General features: G+C 45.7%; 1 protein-coding gene across 3 annotated transcripts in view; it reads right to left on the bottom strand.

Annotated features, from left to right (window-relative positions):
• The window catches only part of Eif2ak4 (eukaryotic translation initiation factor 2 alpha kinase 4), a 94,521-nt gene that overhangs the window by 60,424 nt on the left and 11,149 nt on the right, over positions 1–22,948 (bottom strand). Inside the window, exons 2-7 of one of the 3 annotated variants that reach the window (XM_036183374.1) lie at positions 19,927–20,039; positions 15,225–15,327; positions 11,907–12,059; positions 9,455–9,535; positions 6,752–6,900; positions 1,288–1,403 (exon numbers count right to left, since the gene is read on the bottom strand). In XM_036183374.1, the coding sequence (XP_036039267.1) occupies positions 1,288–1,403; positions 6,752–6,900; positions 9,455–9,535; positions 11,907–12,059; positions 15,225–15,327; positions 19,927–20,039 (715 nt within the window). The remainder of the gene's footprint in view (positions 1–1,287; positions 1,404–6,751; positions 6,901–9,454; positions 9,536–11,906; positions 12,060–15,224; positions 15,328–19,926; positions 20,040–22,948) is intronic. The other 2 variants (XM_036183375.1, XM_036183376.1) reach the window with 2 other exon arrangements.

Below are 22,948 nucleotides of genomic sequence, written 5' to 3'. Positions count from 1 at the left end.
GTCTTGGCCACAGCCACAAACCATTCTCTACTCAAAAACAAACATTAATCTGTCGCTTTTCAAAAAAAATATTAATTAGTTGATGGTTATAAAAAATCTTTATATAAAATTAGGGACTATTTACAATGCCAGACCCATTGTGAGGAAATGAATAATTTACTTTTGATAGTTAAAATGTGTCTCCTGATGAAATCACTGATTAATAAGCACCAGTGAGACAAGAGCCGGAGTACTTTGCCTTCCCAGAATATTAAAAGCAGGGAGTTTCATGTTGACAGTTCATGAACATGAAAGGTCTGAGTCAAGGGCAGTCTCCAGTTCAAGGCCAGCCACCTCCACCATGGTCTTGACACTCCCTCGTGGCTCTTTTGAGTAGTCAGCCCTGTGTCTGCAGAGTCCTATCTGTCTAGGCTGCTATCACAGTAGCCAGGGTGAGTGGCCAGATCACAGACTCTTCAGATGTCGGTTTCTTCCCCTCCATCTGCTGCCCACTCATTCCCTGGCTTATTCGTACCACATTAAAATGGAGAGAGAGATGCTGCAAGCAAGCAAGCTTGATTTTTGGATATACCATCCATTAATTCTGGCAAGAATATTTATAGGATAGAAGATAAAAGTTAATTCACTACATGAAAGCAAGCCCTGGTAGCTTGTCTATATGACTATAAAAGTCGATATAGAAAACTGGATTAGAGAAAAATTAAAATCCTAACTTGCAGAGAAAGGTTCATTTCAAGGAGCCACCAGAGACAACTGCTAAATAAGATGTAGACGAAACAAAGTGTTTTGTTTTTTTTTTCCTGGCCGGGTACAATGTGCCAGGTAGGAAAATGCCAGGCAGATGGATAGCAACTTGAGATGAGGAGACAGGGCCAGGGACATGACTCAGTGGTCGAGAACTGGCTCAGCATGCACAAGGATCTTGGTTCAACCCCCAGCACCATAAAGGGAAAAGCAGTGATTTGGTTACTAAAGATCACACGTATCGGGGCTCATTTTATTTATACACATTTTATCAGTACCAGATGCACATGATGTGACATTTAGGACTATCTGTCCCCTATACATTTCCAAGAGCATCGTTTTACTTCCACGTGACATTAGAGACGCTGAGCAGCTTCTCACCCCAGGCATGAGGAACGGGAGCAGAACTGCAGCTTCCTGCTGGGGAGGGGGTTCTTCCTCCTTGGACTGTCCTGGTTTAGAAGCCAGTCTCCAGTCTGCTCTGTTACATGGGGTCAACTTTTGTCACTAAACAAACTTAATGAACTTGTCCAGTTTACTCACCAACACATTTCCCTTTGTGCACCATGAGCTGATCAGGGCTACCCACACAGAAATACAGCATTTCACACGAGCTGGGAGAGGCTTCACCACTACAGACAGAATACTGACGTTCTCGCCTTAAAAATAAATTTGGACAATGTTTTTTTTCCCTTTAACTTACAATTCACATAGGAAATTCTTGCCTCTCCATTCCTCCTAAGTTATTAGGCTCTGCGGTCTCTGTGTCTACTAGGGATAGAGTTGAGGCTCTAACGGGAAAACTCTTTACTGCCCACCTCCCTCTGTTCCCTTTTACACAGGAACATCATAAACTCCATTCAAGGTGAAATTATAACTCAGATCTTGACCCAGCAAGATGGCTCAGTAGGTAAAGATGCTTATCTCAAAGCCTGATGACCTGAGTTGATCCCCAGAACATGGAAGGAGAAAACCAACTCTATAAAGTTGACCTCCACACAAGCACAGGGCACCCACACATATCATACACGAAAAAAATAACAAAATAAGTTCTTATGCCCTTAATTACCTGGATCTGGGTGGCTACTGTACAGACACAGAACATTTCATTATCATAGGAAGTTCAACTGGCCATCCATAGCTGTAGGAAATTCAACTGGATGTAGCAGTTTACATTCGACCCTCAAAGATCCCCCCTCTTTTTATTCCCAGGCATAGATGCATCTGGAGAACACTCAGAGCAGGGGCTCAGAGTCCTCACAGTTCCAGTCTGGGCCTCCTTCTCTTACTGTCTTTGATAGACATTCCCTATCATTCCCCTTCATGACTGTTCCAAAATACTAAGCTCTCTATTTTCTGTTTCTTTTTCCTGTTATCTCTCCTCTCCTTTCCTTCCTCTACCATGGGTGGGGAGCACAAGCTGAGAAACTTGAATGTAAAAATAATTAAAAAGCTGGGGGACAGGGTTACAGTGAAGGAAAGAGCTCATAAATGCTTGGACACTCATTAGAAACCTCTGATGATGTCTGCAGCGGATCTCTAAAGCTATCTCTTAGGCTAAACACAACCTGTGATACTTTTGCTAAAAACAATGAGCACAGAGGGAAATCCATGGTCCCTAGGGTCCTACCCACAAAGAAAGCTGGCTACATAGTCCTTTTAGTCCAGGCCATCCCAATGTTCTTCACTGGACAGGTTTGAAGGTGTTTTAGCATATTCATTACCATATACTTGAGTCACAGAACATGGAGATATCAAGCTAGTACTGACCTGTAAGCTTTATCCCTATCAGCTAAATTTCAGAGTACTAGAGGGAGCTATGCACACTACAAGAGGGTGAAGTAATCATTGACTTACCCAGCTGTGAACCCTGTAAGCTACAGTAAGGTCAGCCCTGACAAGATACGCCTACTGGTGTAATAGTGGCATGAACAGCATGGAAGTCACCAACTACTCTGACTGGATTTAAGTCCCACTCCACAAGATGAAACCCATACCTGGCAATATTGTTGGCCCAAGAACCTGCGGCTAGATAGGTCCCAGACCCTAGAAGAGAACTTACTACTATGATTTAGCTAAATGGACATTGCATTGAACTAATTCCTATTGATATCGCTGTACCCAGATTAGTGCATTTCTCAAGCCTCATCAGAGATTGCAGTAGAGAACACAGACACAACTGGCCACAGTACAGAGCACTAGAGACTATGGAAGGCTCAGCCCTAACTGGACATCTATATCCCATTCTCCTCCTCCCAAGGCACAGAGATTGTTGTAGAAGAGAAGGTGGATGTGGTGAATGGATACAAGGAAACACTCTGGATACAACAGGGCAGTTGAACAAATGAACTCACAGTGATTGTGATGGCGTGCACAAAGGCTGTGCAAACTCAAGCCAGGCTAAATCCCAGCATGGAAAGGGGAGGTGACATGCAGTTCCACCCCTAGCTGAGACACTACTAGCAACTGCTAGGGGCTGGGAGAAGGTCAGTTTTCTTTAAGAGTTTAACCCTTGGTACATAGGCCACGCTCTACTGGAAACCATACACCCAAGAATACATGAACAGCACAAACTGGACCTGATAGATTAAAGAAAAAGGAGGACACAAAGTTAGGGGTTGAATTTGGGAGGGGTGGGGACTGATAGAACACACTGTATGAAATTCTCAAAGAACTGAAAAAGAAAACTGACCACCATAACAGTGTTAAGGCTGCAGATGTAGCTTAATGGTAGAGCATTTGCCTAGTATACACAGGCTCTGAGTTTCAGCCCAAGCACCACAACAAATAAGTTGAATGACATGAATAAATAAACGAACACATACATACATACGATAAAAGTGTTAAGAGGGTAATCAGGAGTAAAGGAAAAGTGGAGATGATTTTAAAAGTAAAAGTGTCAATAAAATAGTAAGTGTGGCACATGCCAGACAGGAGAAACTGACACTGAGAACGATTATGGAATGAACAGAATTTAAAAGAAGGAGTAAAGAGGAAAAGCCAGCCAGCAATGCCTACTGTTTACTCAGGATGCACGCAAAACCAGGCTAGAAGAACCTTTCAGGACCCACTCTGCTCACAAGCCAGCAGCTTCTGAACCCTCGCTGACACCATCTCCATAGGCCAGCAGTATCTGCAGACAGTGACATCAGTCCAGGGGCTGTTCTGGTTATGGATGGCTCGAAGTTTAGGGAAACATCACTTATGTTAGTAGCTTTGCTACGTGGCTGAGGCAGTATTGAGCCTAATAAGACGAAGGTAGTTCCAAAGAAAATAGCCAAATACTAACAGCCAGGTCTCACAAAGGACAGAGAACTTAACACAACTCAATTTTAGGGACTAAATTAGGAATGTAAGTTGTTAATAACTGAAAAAAGAAAATGAGGGCCAGTAGGATGGCCCAGTGGGTAAAGGCATTAGCCACCATGCCTGACAACTGCGATCTGCATGTCTGTGTGGCAGAAGGGGAGGACTGACTGCCACAGGCTATCCTTTGATCTCTGTATGCAAGCACATGTTTGCGTGAGTATGTGCTCATGTATACACACACACACAGACAGACACACACACACACACACACACACACACAAGTGAGGGCCAGGGAGATGGCTCAGCATGGAAAGGCTAAAGCTCACAAGCCTGATGACTGGAGTTCAATCTCCAGAACCACAGACAGGTGGAAGAAGAGCCCACTCCACAAAATTCTCTGACCTCCACGTGTGCTGTGGCATAATAAAAATTAAAAAAAAAAAATTATTTAAAATGAAAACCTAAAAGAGAAAAAAAATTTAAATAGGGTTCAAGTGGCAAGAATATAGTGGCTGCAGGAGACCGGCTTTGGCAGGGGTTCAGGTCCCAAAGAGGATGGGTGAAGTTGGTAGGGGGAGAGAAGGAGGAGGTGGATATGATCTGAGGGTCAATCAGGTTGGCTGCCCGCAGCATTTAATTGAAAAATAGAATGCACACAGGATTAAACAAGAGAAAAGGGGGCATGTGAGCTTGGGTGTGGCTTGAGATCAGGGGTTCAGGAACCTAGCATTGACCTTGACAATAGGCACCAGTCCTATGTTAATGAAAGGGCCATAAGCTCCTCTTGCCAGAGATAAGAATGATTGCTTTGGCAAGCAGGAACTTTCCTCAAGCCCCAAGGAAAGTGATCCTTATTCAAATGTGTGACCTTGGGAAAAGGACTTCTGGGGAGCAGACTCTATACTACATAATTGCTTAGTCTTACTATATGGGCCCGTTCCCCTCATAACGTTCCCCAAAGGGAAGGTCCTGATGTCTTACTCTTTTCCATTACACCATACCATTCTGATTTCTCTATATTTATTAACTGAACTCTTGCCCTCAAGGGCCTCAGGCTCTGGATCTGGAGTGCAGGCATTTCATCCTTGGGGGTCAGGTGTGTCTAGTAAATCTCTAACTTTCCTGTTCTTGCTGTCATTAGGAAGGGACAATGGAATTTCTGGTTCCACAGGCTACCATGTACACATTTTTATCCTTTACTAAAGCCCACACAAAATTTCCCATAAGGCAAGGCGTTGAGAATCATTAAAATGAAAGTCAACAGGTGCTGGTTTGCAATGTTGAAACGCTGGAACTCTGCCAAGAGCAACGTGTCAGGTACCAGTGTCAGCACTCACTGCGTCCAAGACCTGCCACCACCAAGGCCAAGAGTGTGCCCACTACTGTTTGGAGCTGGAATGCACCAGAAGGCCCACGGGCTAAAAGTGTCCCCACGCTACTGGGTACTGGAAGTGTCTCTAAGGCGGGGCCCAGTGGGACCTCAGCCCTTCCTCCTTTCTTCTTGTGAGATGAGCAGGTTGGCTGTGCCGCACTCCATACTCTGACGTGCGGACTCACTGAGACCTAAATGAAATGGGGCAGGGGACATGAAGGACAGAACTAACATCTGAAAGTAGTCCTCTGACTTCCACATGTGCCCCATGGCACACATATGCACACACACAACACATGAACACACACACACCCCTACACACATTCTCAATAAGTAAAAATTAAAAGTGAGCTGAAGAACCTATAATACTGAATAACCTCTACACTCATGGCTTCTATATTCAAATTCCTTTCTGGTTTTCAGGGGGGTCACATGGACAGAGAAAATCTTTAAGTAGGAAAGGACATGGAGAAAGCAATGTTCTTTCTGTGACCTCTGGTGACAGAACCCAGGAGCCCACCTCATAGGGGAGGGCTCCCTACTTTTGGCATGGGTATTCTATACTGTGCCCACTTTGGAAAACCCTACACATCTGTCTGTGTTTATATCTAATTACAGCTGGCCATGTAGCTCAGTTGATGGAGTCCTTACCCAGCATGCACAAGGCCCTGGATTCAACCCCTAGGACCCAGTAAACCAGGCATGCTGCAATCCCAGACTTAGAAGGTAGAGGTTGGAGGGCTGGAAGTTCAAGGTTATCCTTGGCTACCTACCAAGTTTGAGTGAGGTCAGGCCAAGTTATGTGAGAACCTGTCTCCTCCCACCACCATCACAAAAAAATTACAGGCTCAAACACACACGGCATGAAGTATGAAATTTGAGTGGATGGTGATGATTCAGATGATAAAGTCTTTAAATCATTACAAGTCAAATAAAACTGCCCTGAAGGTGAGACTGTGAAGTGTCATAGGCTCTTCTAAAGGGAAATGGGCTGTGTAACTGGCTCCATCAGGTACCTGGAGCCAAGCAGGAGGTTGAGGCAAGAGGATCACAAGTTTGAGGTCAACCTGGGCTATAAGTAAGATTTGCTTCAAAATATGGTGAAAAAGAGGGTTGGGAGTGCAGTTCAGTGGTGGAGTACGTAGCTACAAAAACAAATATGGGAAGTTATTAGGAAGTGTTAAATAGGAACTTGGTTTCAATAACTAGCTAACAGATTGCGGTAAAAGTGCCAAATAATATATTAAGATTTCTATCTGAACATTCCGCTCACTTTTCTCCTTCCACATCTTTCACCCCCTCCCACGAGAAGTCGGAGGGACTGACCTGGACCTTCCTGAGGAGTTTGCCCGGGCTTTACCGTTTCCTACAAAGTCAGGAGAGCCTCCGTGGAGAAGGGCAGCTGCTCTGTGTCCTGCTGGGTCTCTCTTAGAGACAGGATCCTGGTTTGGCAAACCAGTAATTTCCAAACGTTCCTAGAAAAGGAGAGTGAGACCCACATCAGCTGTCTGCACGAGTGGATGCTAAGCACGATATGGAATCACCCACTCAGTACAGAAGAAACATTTTATTTGATCCGATGTTTTAATACTGTCAAGAAGCAACTGAGGGGAAAGGGTTTATTTCAGCTCACAATTCTGGGTCACAGACCACCACTGTGGGGAGGCACGGTGGCAGGAGCTTGAGGCAGCTGGTCACATCCACCTACAGTCAGGAGCAGGGAGAAATGCACGTAAGCGTGCCTCATACTCGGCTAGCTTGCTCTACTCTTATGCTGAGGAACCTGCCCGACTCCATTTTAAAGGCAGGAGCCATTATTATGCTGTATTTTTAAAAATAAGCTTCTATTTACTGTAAGAGTTGGGTAGCTCTGTTTTCTGGGACCCGAGTCTCCCGACCACAGGATGTTTTAAGGTTTTTATTTCTTTACTGCCCCATTGTCTCCCTTTGTAAAACTTCTCATGATTTTACTCCTTAAAAGGGGCCCAAGAGGGTTGGGGATTTGCTCAGTGGTAGAGTGCTTGCCTAGCAAGTGCAAGGCCCTGGGTTTGGTCCCCAGCTTAAAAAAAGGGGGGGGGTCCAAGAAGTAGATTTGGGGCTGCTCTCTTTAACCCAACTTAGGAGGCAGTCACCCAGCTTGCTTCAAATTTGGCTCAAATCATGATAGCGGTCTTATTCTCACCATTGGAATTAACCAGGGAATTATGCCTCTTACATGTAGTGGGCTGGGTCTTTGGCAATCCAGACAACCCCCTATAGGCCAAACCTAATGTATACAATCTCTCCTAAGACTTTACTCCTAGCGGGTCCAGGTTGTCCAGTTGACGAAATCAGAGCTTACAGTGTAACAGACTCAACTTAAGAAAGGTAACCTGCGCCAGGGTGTTGGCTGGACAAGCAAGTGCAGGGAGCTGGATGTGGTGGGGTGTGCCACCAGGGAAGCAGAATCAGAAGAACCCCGGAGGCTCACTGGCCAGCCAGGCTAGATAGCTAAATTCAGTAAGAGACTCTGTCTCAAAAAAGAAGGTGGAGGGGGCTGGAGAGATGGTTCAGAGGTTCAGAGCACTGGCTGCTCTTCCAGAGGACCTGGGTTAAATTCCCAGCACCCACATAGCAACTCACAACTGTCTGTAACTCTAATCCGACAGGATCTAATGTCCTCTTTTGAAACTGTACACTTGTGGCACATGGACATGTGTGACACAAAACATGTACTCATTAAAAAAATAAAATAAAAAGAGGTGGCAAACCACTGAGGAAGCTAAGTAGACCCCAGCCAGCACCCACATGTGCACACAAGAGTGTGTGCACATAAGAGTGTGTGCACACAGAGCGTGTGCACATAAGAGTGTGTGCACACAGAGCGTGTGCACATATATCAAACAGAGTGCATCACCCCAAGCTGACCCTGGATCATGAAGTGAAGTCCAGGTCACAGCTTTAAGAGAATGAGATTTTTTAGGTTGGGCGGTGGTGGCACACACCTTTAATCCCAGCACTCAGAAGGCAGAGCCTGGTGTTTCTCTGTGAGTTAGAGGCCAGCCTGGTCTACAGAGCAAGATCCAGGACAGGCACCAAAACTACATGGAGAAACCCTGTCTCCAAAAACCAAAAAAAAAAAAAAAAAAAAAAAAAGAGAATGAGATTTTTATATGTGAAAAATCTTAAGACTCTTTATGGAAAGTTAGGGAGACAGGGCTAGAAGAGAGGATCAGAGATGGGTGGTTAAAACCAAAAAACCCCAAACCAAGAATGGCTGCTGGGAGGCGGCCCAGAGGCAAGATGGGAAAGCTGGAGGCAATAGAAAATCAGATTTGTATGCAGCATTACACAGGGCTGCCGGCACTACAGACCTTTTGTTTTTAACATGAGAAAAGACAGTCACCAAAAGTGTCTTCTCTAAAGTCACAGTAGGCAGTGGAGAATAAAAGCTTAAATAGGGTCCCTGCTGCATGGTACCCTTCCAGCAAAATATCTGAAGGACAGTGAGGAGTGCCCACATCACACCAGCTGTTTGCTCTTTTTTAATTGGCTGGTGAATCATTCTTTCTGCCACCAAATTAAGTTTCAGGAAGGTGTGTAAGGTTTCCATTTGCTCTTTATAAGAACAAACTGTTTTGTTTGTTTAATAAAAATTCTATTCCAGGATAATTAACAAAACTCCAACCTCCTCTTTGGACCCATTTGATAAATTACTGTAATCATTTACAGACAATATACAACACTGAATTTTGTCACCTCTTTGGGAAATCTAAAAATACACAATTAACAGAGCACAGTGCTTATGTGCGTGCTCTGAGTTAGGGAGGCTTGGGCCAGCCTATGGAATCTTATGAGTTCACAGTAGGAGCCTGTCTCAAGCCCCCACCACAAATAAGAAAACAAAGCAAACAGCCCAAACCATAAGGAATGAAAGTTTTCGTGTTTTTTTTTTTTTTTTTTTTAGCACGGGAGGGCAGAGTGTCTCCAATGGAGATGGAGACACTTTGCAGGAGGAAATGCAAACCCTTTGCACAGAAGGGACAGCACCTGCTTAGCCATCTCCTTCCTCTTCTTCTCCTCTTTGATCTCCTCTTTCCTTCTCTGAATTTCATGGAGGATTTCCCGTTGCTGAAACAAATCAGACACCAATCTCTGAAACGCACTCAACAAAGAACTCAGGAATCACACAGCTTTTGAATTTCCATGCCCCAAAGCCCTTGTTTCCGCGACCCACACAAGGAGCTTGGAGGGGCCCCGCCTCCTCCGTGCTGCCAGCGCCCCGGGAAGCCGGCTTCCCTGCGGGGTTGGAAGTCTGTGTTCTTCTCCAGCATTGCCATCTGCCTGTGCGCAGGGACCAGGCCCAGGCGCTGCTCTCTGCCACGGGCCTGGACAGGCATGATGGAAGCTGGATGTCCTCAGAGCCTAGGCCTGGGGTGGTGAAGGTACAGGCACCATGTCTATCCCCCATGACCTTAATCTGCCTTCTCCATCATCCCTTTAAGTATCAGAACTAGTATTTTGATCTTCATCAACTTTTCTTAGTTCTCACAACTCTAAACTGTAGTGGGTAGCCATCCCAGCATTGGCCTGGAAGTTCCAACCCCCACTGAGGCTTCGGTATTGGTCACGCCCAGAAGGCGGGGCTGAGGGAGGAAGCTGAAGACCCAGGATCGAGAGGAGAGGCTTCTCTTGGTTCTGGGACCCTAGACGCTGGAGGTAGACAGAGCAGAGTTCTCCAGAGAACACCGCCGGACTGTGCCATACCTTTCCCAGACCCTGTAACCTACCTATCCCTTCATTTGTAAATTATGCCACTAAATAAACCTCCTTCTTACCTACGTGGAGTGGCCTTAATAGTTTCACCAATACTAAACTACATCAAAACTATTAAGGAATTCATCAGAAACATTAATAGTAATAATATAAAATGTGGGAACATAACCTATACTTACAGGTAGCTACAGCAGTATACCAAGAAAGACTGTTAGTTAAACACGCACTGACTTCTAATGATGAACAAATATTCACTCTAAATGGTGACTAGACACCATTAGTGGGAGCTAAGCAACAGAAATGAGAGATGGAGAAGAGGAGGCCTGCTCAGTCAAACATCAGAGCCTTCTGGAGACGCAACACACAGAGAGTGTTAGCATACCACAGGATCGGGAAACCGAGGCAGGAACAGGAACCAGGCACAAGAATCTAAAGCAGGAAGGGGCTGTTTGGGAAGAGGAGGGAGCCAGGGGATGGCGAAAAGAGAGGGTAGCAGGAGTGGTGAGTATGACCAAAACTGCATAAACGTGTCACCATGAAACGTATGACGAGTTCAAGAGGGAAAATCCAAGTCTTAGAAACCCCAGTAGTAATAGCTATAGGAAGAAAACCGGACTTTCTTACCAAGAGATAGAAATAAATCCAGTTCTAGACAGGAAGTCTAGTGTGGAGAAGACACCAGTTCTTCCTAAACGAATGTGCAAACGTCCTCCAATTTCAACCAAAATCTCAGGAGGCTTATATGTTTTGTTGAATCTGAAGAAACAATCCCATAGTTCACTGTGAAACCAGGCATGTGGCACATGCCTGTGGTACCCACACTGGGCTACACAGTGAGACCCTGCCTCAGGAAAAAGAAAGGAAGGAAAAAGAGAAGAGGTAAGAGAGGGAGAGGAGAGGAAACTGGGAGTAAGAAGGCAAGCGAATGGCTGAAAATCTATGGAAGATGAAGACGGGGAAGGGTAGGCCGGCCTGTCAAATATTACAAGGATTCAAAGATACGAAACTTCAGAGTATATGAAGACTCAAGAGAAACTGAGATGAAGTAACTTACCAGTAGACTCTAGCATAGGTCAGCAATTCAAACATACTCAAAAGGAGTCCTGCAGATCACTGAGTGAGGACTGGCTGATACTGTGTTAGGGAAATGCCTCTTTCTATAACCTGCACCCACCAAGTTCCCACTAAGTCGATCAATTGGCTAAACAGAAAGCAATTTAAAATAAAATCCAGAAGGAAATCCAGGGCATAAAACATCTTTGACTTAAGGATTTTCAGAGGCAGGAAGCAGCCCCTGCTCAGGACAGATTAAAGGAAGAATAGAGATGTTTAGTGAACATGAATGTCAGCTTAACTCCTGGTTCTTCTACTCACTGGGCATTAGACACATCTCTCAGTCAAGAGGAAAACAGACTCAGTGCACTTGGTACAGTCTGGCAGACTTAGAGACATAGGAAGCCCAGTCACACGACCCTTATCTCTGTGTCCCTGTCCTCCTTAAAGACCCGGAGAAGGGCTCTCAGGGCAGCAGAGACTGCTATAGAGAGGGAGCCGGGTAATGATGCTCAGTGAACTTGGGGTTTCTCTCACATGGATGCACATTTCTTAAATCAAATGCTGAGCAAACTCACAGACACATTCACAGGCAGAGAGGGAGTAGATACATGGACTCGTGGGGATGCCTGCGGCCTCCAGACTGGGGCCAACACCAACAGCCATTTCTTACCTCCTCTTCCTCCTTCCTCCTGGCCTCTAGCAACCTCTGCTGTTTCTCCTGAGCCTGCCTTTCCAGCATCTCTTCATGGAAAGACTTTGGAGGGGGCTTGTTATGCTCGCTGAGAAATGACTGCACGTGGTGTGCTAGTTCAAATATCATCACCTACACATATAAACAAAAAACAACCACAAATGATTAGATGATGGCAAGGGGCCAAGCCTGAAGAGGCGCTACCACCCAGGAACACGATGAACAGGCAATCAGACTCACACCTGCCATGCCAGCATTCACTCTGCTTGGACATGTTTGGAATTAGGTATTTGACAGTCACAGCAGGAAAAGCTTTGAAAGTTTCACTGAGTCTATGATCAAGACAAATTGCTTCTTAGAGAAATCACGAGCTTCTCTTCTTGTGCGTGTGCGTGCTTGGGGGCAGGGGGGTTAGACCTACTCAACTTCACTGTCATTGCCCTGACATCCAAACATCTGTATAAATAAGCCGACAAATATCTAAAACTGCAGGAAGGGAATGGCTACCTCCCCAAGTAGAAAGCCTATCTACATGACAGCTGCGCAGAACGCTCCCTGGAGACAGTGTTGTCACTTGCTCACACAGCACAGTGGTCAGAGATCCCAAAGCAAGATTCTACAGTCCTTACTTCCTCCCTCCTGGCAATGAACCAGCAGGAGGCTGATCAACTCCTTAAGAGTCAGCCAGACAGAGCCAGGAAGGAAAGGCCACCTGAAACATCCACTGGGGGATAGAGACAGCCGCTCTAACCACTAGACTAAGCCAAAAGCCATACCTGGGGTGGGAAGTCAATAGAACAAGGGTTCCGAGACCACACTGCCTGGCACTCAGCCAGGTACAGAGGCCAAGCTGCTCCCGTCAATGAGGAATGTGGTTCTGAGGTTCTTTCCCCCACAATTATCAGAGAGCATTTCGAATGTCTTATTTCTTCGTGCTTCTTCTAACGGGGCCTGAGTGTTGTTAACACAGTCCCTCAGGAAGACTCAGAGTCTGTCATTTGGCATTCTGCCTCCCAGGAAGTGAGTGCTGAGAAAGCAAGCCTTTGCCAGGTGGAGTTGATTTAGTTTTTGTTATACCAGAAGCTGTGGTGTTTGCTGACTATGTCTTGTCCTAGAGTTGAGAAATGCCAGTCTAGAGACTAAGAGGCAAGTGCTAGGAAAAAGACTAAGGAAATCTGAGGAAAGCAGGCAATTTGAGAGACCATTTCGAGAGAGCATTTCTAGAAAGAGGCAGGACCAGAACTGTCAAAGGTTTGCAGTCACTGATTTAACTTCCTGGCATTTTCTGAATGAGTGAAGTCTGATGTAGGACTGGATGAAGGCAACCATACTCCAAAGGGGCTCTTGCTCTATACCTCTCTCCTGCCCATACAGCCCAGTTCAGGATTTGCCTCAGACTCTGCTTAGGGGCTTCTCCTGCCCTCCTTCCACTCTGGACCCCTCACCATAATCCCCCAGACCATTAGTGTCTTCAGTCTGTCATGGTCCTTAGCCCCTTACAGTGAGGTCAAATGGTCTGCTCACTGTGGCCTCTCCAGTACCAGGCAGTCCCAGCACAAGATGGACAGGTGGTAAATAGCTGCTGTCTTATGGAACCCATGAGTTTGATTTTACTAATTAAAAAAAAAAAAAAAAAATAGAACCTCTGCTACATTTTGGATTACTTTCCAGGACTGATAAAGATCTGCTAATACACAGCCAGGTGTAGTAGTGCACATCTTGACTAATCCCAGCACTTGGGAGGCAGAGGCAGGTAGATCTCTGTGAGTTCGAGGCCAGCCTGGTCTACAAAGCTAGTTCCAGGACAGCCAGGGATACATAGTCTCAAAAAAATCAACCAACCACCACCACAACCACCACCAAATCCTTGCTAATACAGATTAAAAAATCATTCAGAAGAGTGTTGACTATGTTGGCACACACCACTGACCCAGGCTGATCAGAACTATAGTGAGAACCTGTCACCTTACCCCGCCCCCCAACAAACCATCACTCCAAGGCAAATGGAAATGTTCCTGATCATTGTTTTTGGCAGCCAGTTATGTGGTAATACCCTACCTTGATGAGTTCCTAAGCTTCTGCTAACACTTAATTACATTCCATTTTACTTGAAAACAAAATCAAATTTTTCAGAATTGAATTCTCAACTGCTAGGACTTCAAACCTACGGAAACAAACTTTAGACAAACAAGACGGATCTGCACTGTATAGCCCCACACTTTCTGTCCCTCAAATTTCATCCCATGAGGATGTCTCAGGTACAGGTTTTCAGCTTGTGGGGAAGACTCAGGTAGCATATTGTCCAGCACTGAAACATGAAGGAAAAATGCTGGGTGACCATGATCTGCATCCATCACGGTCATCCATTTCCAGGACTTTCCAGACTGAACCTGCTCCCACCACACTCCCGTTCCCTGCTCTCCTACTCCTGGCAACTGCCATTCTACTGTCTGTCTCTGTGACTTTGATGTCAGAGTGTCTGGTATAGTCACAGAACGTCTGTCTTACTCCAACAGCTTGTTTCCCTTATTACAATGTCCTTACGGTTCACCATGCTGTGGTGAATGCCAGAATTCCCTTCCTGTTTGAGGCTGAACAACAGGGCATTGCACTTTGGCCTCCTAGACCGCTCTCTGTGGGATGACAGCTGTGATGCTGGGCGTAGAGGCCAGCTGCACCTCCTGGCTGGTGCTTGACCACAAAGGGAAACAGGTGACACTCTCCAGGGGCCTCTTACTAACCCATGACATTCAGTAGGGTAAGTATAGAAAAGACATCTTTCACTTATGATGAGCTTATCTTTGTGGCTCGAAGAACATATGTAGGAATATTTACAGCAACTTTATTGTAGCTAAAAACTGGAAAACTCTGGTGGATTTTATCTTATAAATAAAGGAACATCTGGATGGAATACTACTCAGCAATAAAATCTAACAATTATTGATACATCTGACCATGGGGAAAACTCTTCAGAGAACTGTGCTGTGTGAAAAAAAAAGCCAATCTCAAAAGGTTGCACACTGTACTAACATTTCCAGAACTAGATTATAGAAATGGAGAACAGAGCAGTGGCCCTCAAGCTCACAGGAGAGAGAGGGCAGTGGAAAAAGAAGGGCCAAGAAGGGCATCGCGAGGGATCTTTGTGGAGATGGAGTTAGTCTGTACCTCAGCTGCATCACTGACAGGATGGTGGCTAGAATGCCGTACTTGGAACTGTAAATGTTGTACTGGGGCAGACTGGGTAGAGGCGAATGGTCTTGTGTATTATTTCCATAACTCCAGCTTCGCAAGCCTTACCTCCCCACATTGCTTTTTGGCCAGTTCTTCCAGGTGAGATTTTAATAAATTAACACTTTCATTTGACAGACCTTTAGCATTCTTTAACTCGATTTTGGGAACTCTGAAAAATAAAAATAAATAAAACAAGACAGAAAGGAGTTACTTGTGAAGGAAGTCTGCTAGGTTCCCAGCCCGTCCCAGCACCTGAGGACTCTATATACAGACCTCTTGGCTGAACCTCTCCTTGTGACCCACCATGTATCCCTTTAATCTCGGAAGGCTTCAGCTATATCCCAACAACTCCAGCTGACACAGTGCTCAGCACAGAGGAGCCGCTACTCTATGGAGAAGAGAGCAGGCCCAGCCATACAAAGCCTCACCTCTCCCCGGCTAGGCTCCACTCCTGACTCAGGAATCATTAAAATGCCCCAATATCAATTACTGCCTCTGATGCCCCACATAAAAACCCTTCCTGTGAGCGTATATCCTGAACACCAGTCAAGTGCATCATATAAACCCAGCCTTTTCCAAGGAGGCCTGGTTTGCTCACTGTTTCATCCCTCAGAGCTCATCTAAGAAAATACTTTGAACTCGAGGAAATCACAGCCAGCCTTAGGGTTTCCTTTTACTCCTAAACAAAAACATCCATTAATAGCTCTCTGGGATTAAAGAGAATTTATGTCATTTTCTCAATGAGAAAATGATTCATTGCTTCCTGTTAGGCATTTCTAAGTGCTTCCTGGCATTTTACCTTGGTGAAGCCTTCTTGAGTATTATTTGACTACCTGTGCATTCTCTTAGCACTTCATTCCCACCCTGTGGGACAGGATGCTACAGTCATCATCTGCCCCGACAGATGAAATCTGGGAGATCTAGTTTATCTTTTAAAAAACTTTAGTAATGCCAAACTGTCTTGAGTCCACATAGCCTACCACACCCAGGATTCTCTCTCATGGAGACGTCAAGGACCACTGTGCGTAAACCAAAGTTTTCCTATGTCACATTATTTAAAAAGGGCCAGAGCAGTCCCCAGAATCAGGCCTTACATAATTGTTTTTCTGTGTGTCTTTGAGCAGGTGCACATGTATAGGTAAATGTGCACATGTGTGCCTGTGCATGTATAGGTATTGCCCCTAGGAGTTTTCCACCTTATTTTTTGAAGACAGAATCTATCACTGGGATGTGGGACTCACTAATTAGGCTAGGACAGCTGTATCCCCAAGCCCTAGGGATCACCAGCATTGGGAGTAGCATGCATACCATCATGGTCAGCTTTTCCCATGCCCTTGGGGTTCAGACTCAGGTCCTTGTGTGTACACAGCAAGCATTTGACTGATTTACTGCTGTGGAATGTCTTTTTGTGTGCTGTGAGTGTGTGTGGCTCCCATTGGATAATAAATAAAGCTATTCTGGCCTATAGCAAGAAAGCTTATGGCCAGGTGGGAAATCCAAGCAGAGATACAGAGAGAAGAAGGGCAGAGTCTGGGGAGATGCCAGCCTGACTCCCAAGGAGCAACAAGATGCCAGCAGACTGGTAACACCTCGGCCATGTGACAACATATAGATGAATAGGAATGGGTTAATTTAAGATGAAAGAGCCAGCTAGCAAGAAGCTGAAGCCATAGGCCATATAGTTTGTAATTAATATAAGCCTTTGAGTAATTATTTTATAAGCAGCTGTGGGACTGCAGGTGGTAGAGATTCATTTGGACTGCTGGGCAAGGCAGGACCAGAGAAACATCCAACTACAATTTATCTCCCCAGAACTTACATAATCAAAAAAAAAAAAAAAAAAGATTTACCTATTTTTATTCTCTGTGTATGGATGGTTGTTTTTCTGGCATGGATGTCTGTGCACCACAGTACCCATGAAAGCCAGAAGAGGCTATCAGTTAGGGTTTCTATTGCTGTGATGAAACACCATAACCAAAAAGTAAGTTGGGGAGGAAAGGGGTTTATTTGGCTTACACTTCCACACTGCTATTCATCACTGAAAGAAGTCAGGACAGGAACTCAGACAGGGCAGGATCCTGAAAGCAGGAGCTGATGCAGAGGTTATGGAGGAGTGCTGCTTACTGGCTTGCTTCCCCTAACTTGCTCAGACTGCTTTCTTATAGTACCCAGGACCACCAGCCCAGGGGTGGCACCACCCACCATGGGCTGGGCCCTCCTCCATGGATCACTAATTAAGAAAATGCCTTACAGCTGGATCTCATGGAGGCATTTCTTCAACTGAGGCTCCTTTCTCTCTGATGACCATAGTTTGTGTTAAGTTGACACACAAAACCAGCCAATACAGATCCCTTAGAACTAGAGTTACAGACAGTTGTGAGCCACTATGTTGGTGCTGGGACTTGAACCTGGGTCCTCTAGAAGAGCCGCCAGTGTGCTTAATCACTGAGCCATTTCTCCAACCTCTCCTGCTCTACGTAATTTTTTGGCCAGGTGTGGTGGTGCACACCTTTAGTCCCAGCACTTGGCAGGCAGAGTTGGGTAGAGCTCTGTGAATCTGAGGCCAGTGTGGTCAGTATACCATGTTCTAGGCCAGGCAGGGCTACACAATAAAACCTTGTCTCAAGGAAAGAAAAAAAAAAATCTACACAGCAATATTAACAGAACAAAAGTCATGTACTATACTAATTAAACTTTAATGTTTCATGTCCTTGACATGTTGGTAATAATTTTGTGTGGCTGATATGATTACTTTTTAACTTTCTAAGTTCTAAGCATGTTTTCTATGATGTTTTAAAAAGTCATCCCATGTTGCATCAAGTCAAGATTATGACTCATCTTCCCATCATGCATAGGAAAGCTCAACTAAAAAACATCTTCCTGTTAAACATTATCAGTAGCTCCAAGGCAAGAAACCGTGCTCTAGTGTTCTCTTTTGTGGCCTCGAACTCATGATTTTCCGGACTCAGCCTCTCAAACACTGGGATCAGGCATGAGCCTCCTGCCTGGCTTATTTTCAGAAATTAAGCTATAATTAACATTTTAGCACTCACATATCTGGGTTTTCATGTTGACTTTTCAAGAACAAACATTTGACTGCTTGAGTCTATGCCGCAATAAAGAATATGTTACCAGCGATCTTTGGCCACAGCTTCTGGCTCAGAGGCCCTGTTACCCTTGGAATTCCTGACTGACATAGCTCAAGGGAGCACATACATTCTTAGTCACAAATCCTTTTCAAGCAGACCAGTTTATGAGGCGAGGTTAGCTCTTGCTGGACACGTGCACAGTGTCAGGATGCAGGTGGTCACAGATAGCTCCAGCCTTGACTATGGGATGAGGCATTTCAACCATATGCTAGACCTCTGATGAGGATGTGGTGCTGGAGACAGAGCTCAGCTACCAATGGTCAATAACTTAAGTACTGCTCATCCATGCCTATAGAGCAAAACCTCCCCCACTGCCATGACAGCAGGGTTCAAGGATACAGTGAGCTGCTGAACACAGGGCCGTGCTGAGGATAGCAGCCTGGAGAGAACATTCCGGTTCCTGCCCTTCCCCATGCTCTGTCCTGTGCAGCCTTATTTGGCTGTTTTAGATCAAATCCTTTACAATAAACTGGCAAGTTAGTTTTCCTGAGTTCTGTGAGTCATTCTAGCAAAATATCAACTCTGAGGAGGTTGTGGGAGTCCCCAAATTTACAAACACAATTTATAAGTCCGAAGCATTGGAGGCTTGTACCTGACATTTTTACCGAGAACTGTCTTGAGAAAGTGAGCCCTTGACCTAAGCAGTCTGTACTCATAGTGTCAGTACCTTGTATACCACACCACGGAACACAAACACCCAGAGAGCACTGTCTTAGTTTTATTCATAAACTTAATTACTTTTCTTGTGAATTCAACTCCCACATGCCTACTATGCATGCTCTCTCAACACTGTTGGGAACACAAGTTACTGACTTCAGGAAGCTCAGACTTGACCCGACTCTGACAGAGTCTTCACCATGTCTTAAAATCATAGACTCCACTCACGGTCCACCCACTGTGGAAAGCGACACTACCTTTTAATTGCCACTCTCCTCCAAACCCCTCATGTGTCCCTGCACAGTAAGTGAGAAGTGCTTGACACAATCCCGGCCAATGTGGAGGATCTGAGGAGCATTCACAGAAGAGCCTGCCCAGTCCTGATGGCTCACGATTCTCCTGTTTGAACTTCATATCCAGTGATGAGATCACCTGTGTGGGTGTTTACGGTTTGTGGTTGCCTCTACCACTGGAGAATACTCCCGGCATTAGCGGGGAGGAGCTGGGACAGTCAAGGGCTGTAGTACCAGGGCAGCCCTGGAGACAAGGGACAACCCTGTACCATCTGGTCAGGCTCACTCTGCTCCACTAGAGAGACAGCAGCTCCACCCATTCCTTCCTTTATTCAGGCAGTAAAAGGCCAGGCAGGATGGAAGGCCACATCATTTCCAACAGCTCTGAAGGAGGCTCTTGAAACGCTCACCACACCTTCATCCTAGGCATCTAGATCTTCCTTCTTTCTAGATTACAGAGAATTAAGTAAGTATTAAAATGGCAAGAGCAAAAAAGGTAGCCAGTGAGTAAATAATAGCATGTGGATGAGCAGACTTAAGACAGCGTTTGTGAGACTATCTAGGCTGATGAGACAGAAGGAAAGAGAAAATACTCCTTAACTGTAAGGTTTCTATGTTGTCAAAACAGAAAACGGAAATTACATCAATGCTACTTATAAAGGTACTCACACATCTGGGTATGCTGGGGGACATTTAACCCTCAAGTCCACCTTCACGTACACTTCTTCACCAGTGAGGCCCTGAGGGTACAGAACTAAATTGATTTCAGGAGGCTCTTTTACCTAAAAGAGATTAAAAAAAAAAAAAAGCCACATCTGTGTTTTGTTTTGTTTTCCTGCAGAGCCAATATTTTTAAATTTTATTATTTTATGTGTGTGAGTGTTTTGCCTGCACATATGTCTGTGCCTGGCACCTGTGGAGCCTGGAAGAGGACATCAGGTCCCCTGGAACTGGAGTTACAGATGGTTGTGAGCTGCCATGTGGGTGCTGGGAATCGAACTCAGGACCTCTGGAAGATGCTCTAAAGCACTGGACCAGACAAGCTGCTGCTGCTTCTTCTTCTTCTTCTTCTTCTTCTTCTTCTTCTTCTTCTTCTTTTTTTTTTTTTTTTGGTGTGTTTTCTGAGACAGAATTTCTCTGTGTAACTGCCCTGGCTGTCCTGGAACTCACTCTGTAGACCAGGCTGGCCTCTAACTCACAGAGATCTGCTTGTCTCTGCCTCCCAAGTGCTAAGATTAAAGGTGTGCATCACCCCTGCCAGGCTTGAAAAAAACAATCTTAATGAGGAAGATAATAACCACCTTAGTTGAAAAGTTCTACTCCAAAATTTTATAAGTAATTATAGTTTACACAGGTGTTGGGTCATATTTCCAAAAGCACGGCTTAAAAACAAACTCAGGGAGTTGGGGATTTAGCTCAGTGGTAGAGTGCTTGCCTAGCAAGCGCAAGGCCCCTCAGTTCCATACACACACACACACACACACACACACACACACACACACACACACAAAACCCACTCAGGCCAGAAGAAATACATTTTCAAAGGTATCAAAGGATTGAAGAAAAACCCCGAGTGGTTTCCACTGTTGGTTTGGACGTCACTGGGTGTTAACCACTCCTCAGCCCTGGCCTGCAGGCCGCAGGTGAATGTGTACAGCCCTGACCCCAACTGGCAGACACACACTAGGAGGTAGATGAGCAGTGTCAGAGGATGGGGGAGCTGTAAAGAAAGGAGGGCTGAGTGATGGGACAGGGTGCAGAGGGAGAAGCTACCTCAACAGACAGGGGAGGGCAGGCCTCTGAGCAGCGGATACAGGCAGAGCACCCCCTGCCTGAAATGCCTGGGCTGGCTTTCAGATTGTAGAGGTTTTGGATTTTGAAATGTTTCCAGATTTTTAAAACTTTCTTTGGGGAGTATTTTAGAATTCAGGTTTCAGATTATGGATGCTCACTCTGTATCTGAAATTTGAACACTGAGACGTTCACAGGGGGAACCCTTGGTTGGCACGGGGGAATCCCAGAGTGTTCCTGAAGCCATGGGTACTTTTTCAGTCAGCAGCTGTTTACAAAATCACCAGATACTGTGCTGTCCGGCCGTTCCAAACTCCTCCCCCATCCCAGCCGCCAAGACGCCCCGTGTCTTTCTTGGTCACCTCCTTTTTAGCTTGTAGACGGGGTGGTCTGTAGAAGTTTCGTTGGTGGCCGTTCTTACAATCAAATCTATTACAACTAAGTGCATTGGAAGTAAGGCTGTATGAAAGGACACTAGTGGCCTGCATGTACTCCTCAAGGGTATCTATCGAAGGCACCAGCTGGCCTGCCATCACTGGTCCAGAGCCCTGCTCTTGCTGCTGTCTAGTTTGGACATCTCACACCCAGCTACAAGCCCTCCCAGTCATCTCCCTCAGTGCCATCTTTACCCGTAATCTTCCTTTTAACCCCAGCCTGACCTCACCAAAGCAGACACAGCAGCTTGCCCTTGTCACGCTGGGCAATTCTTTGTTATTCTGTGTAAAAAGCTAGCTCCTGCTGCAACAGGTCTCTTACATGAGTACTCTGATCACTTAATGCGCAGTGTCTGAGGTGTAAGGGAGCACACTCAGGTGTGGTCACTGGGGAACGCTTAGGTAAGTAAGCTGAGGCTGGCAGAGATGGGTGCCCCCAAAGGCCAAAAGGACGCCAGTGTGCCTGGGGCATCTGTGAGAAAGGAGACAGACCAAAGAAATCAGGTGTGATGGGAAACGGATGGGCCATGTAGGGCTTTGTCAGCCAGATTTAAAGATGGCAATGACAAGATAAAATATGTACCTTATAGGACCACTTTGGTAGCTGAGTAAGGGATGAATGGGAAGACTGAAAGCAGGAATAAAAACAAACTAATACGGCTGGCGTGTAGCTCAGTGGGAGTGTTTGCCTAGCATGTATAAGGGTCTGGGTTATCTCCCCAGTACTGGGAGTTTCAAACAAACAAAATGATTACAACAATCTAGCCAGGGTGGGATGCCCAGAGGAAAGGATGTGGGGAGGGCAGAGAGAATGGATTTGAGATCAAGCTAAGAGAGCCCTGGCTATGGAGGAGACAAAGGAAAAACCCAGTGGTTCCCTGAGGTGGTGGAGGGTGAGAGCAGAATTGATGGCTGGGGCCCCTGAGGATCCAACAGGTTGTGACCTTGCCAAGATCAGTGTTATGGGCACCTTACACAGAGTGACAGCTAGGGAGCAAGTCCAGACAGCTCCTTCAAGGTCTGAGTTAACGGGGACAGGGAACAGGGCCAGAGGCGGGTGGGCTGGGTGTGGTCAGGAGAGATGGAGATGATGTGAAACCAAGGAGGGATTTTTGTTCTGATTTTTTTTTTTTTTTTTTTTTTTTTTTTTTTGGTTTTTCGAGACAGGGTCTCTCTGTGTAGCTTTGCGCCTTTCCTGGATCTCACTCTGTAGACCAGGCTGGCCTCGAACTCATAGAGATCCATCTGCCTCTGCCTCTCAAGTGCTGGGATTAAAGGCGTGCGCCACCACTGCCCGGCTTTTTGTCCTGATTTTAAAGATAGCAAAGAAATGCTAAAGCATGTGAGGATGTTGATGGGCAGTTTAGAAGAGCAGGCTGGCACAGTGAGGGTCCTAGACACAGCAACACAGCCAGGATGATCAGCATTCAGGGTACAAAAAGGGGGAGGGGGGCCTGGAGGAGGCT

Source organism: Onychomys torridus, chromosome 4 (genome assembly GCF_903995425.1).
Source record: "Onychomys torridus chromosome 4, mOncTor1.1, whole genome shotgun sequence".
Taxonomy (NCBI): Eukaryota; Metazoa; Chordata; class Mammalia; order Rodentia; family Cricetidae; genus Onychomys; species Onychomys torridus.
This window is presented reverse-complemented; position numbering and strand designations above follow the sequence as displayed.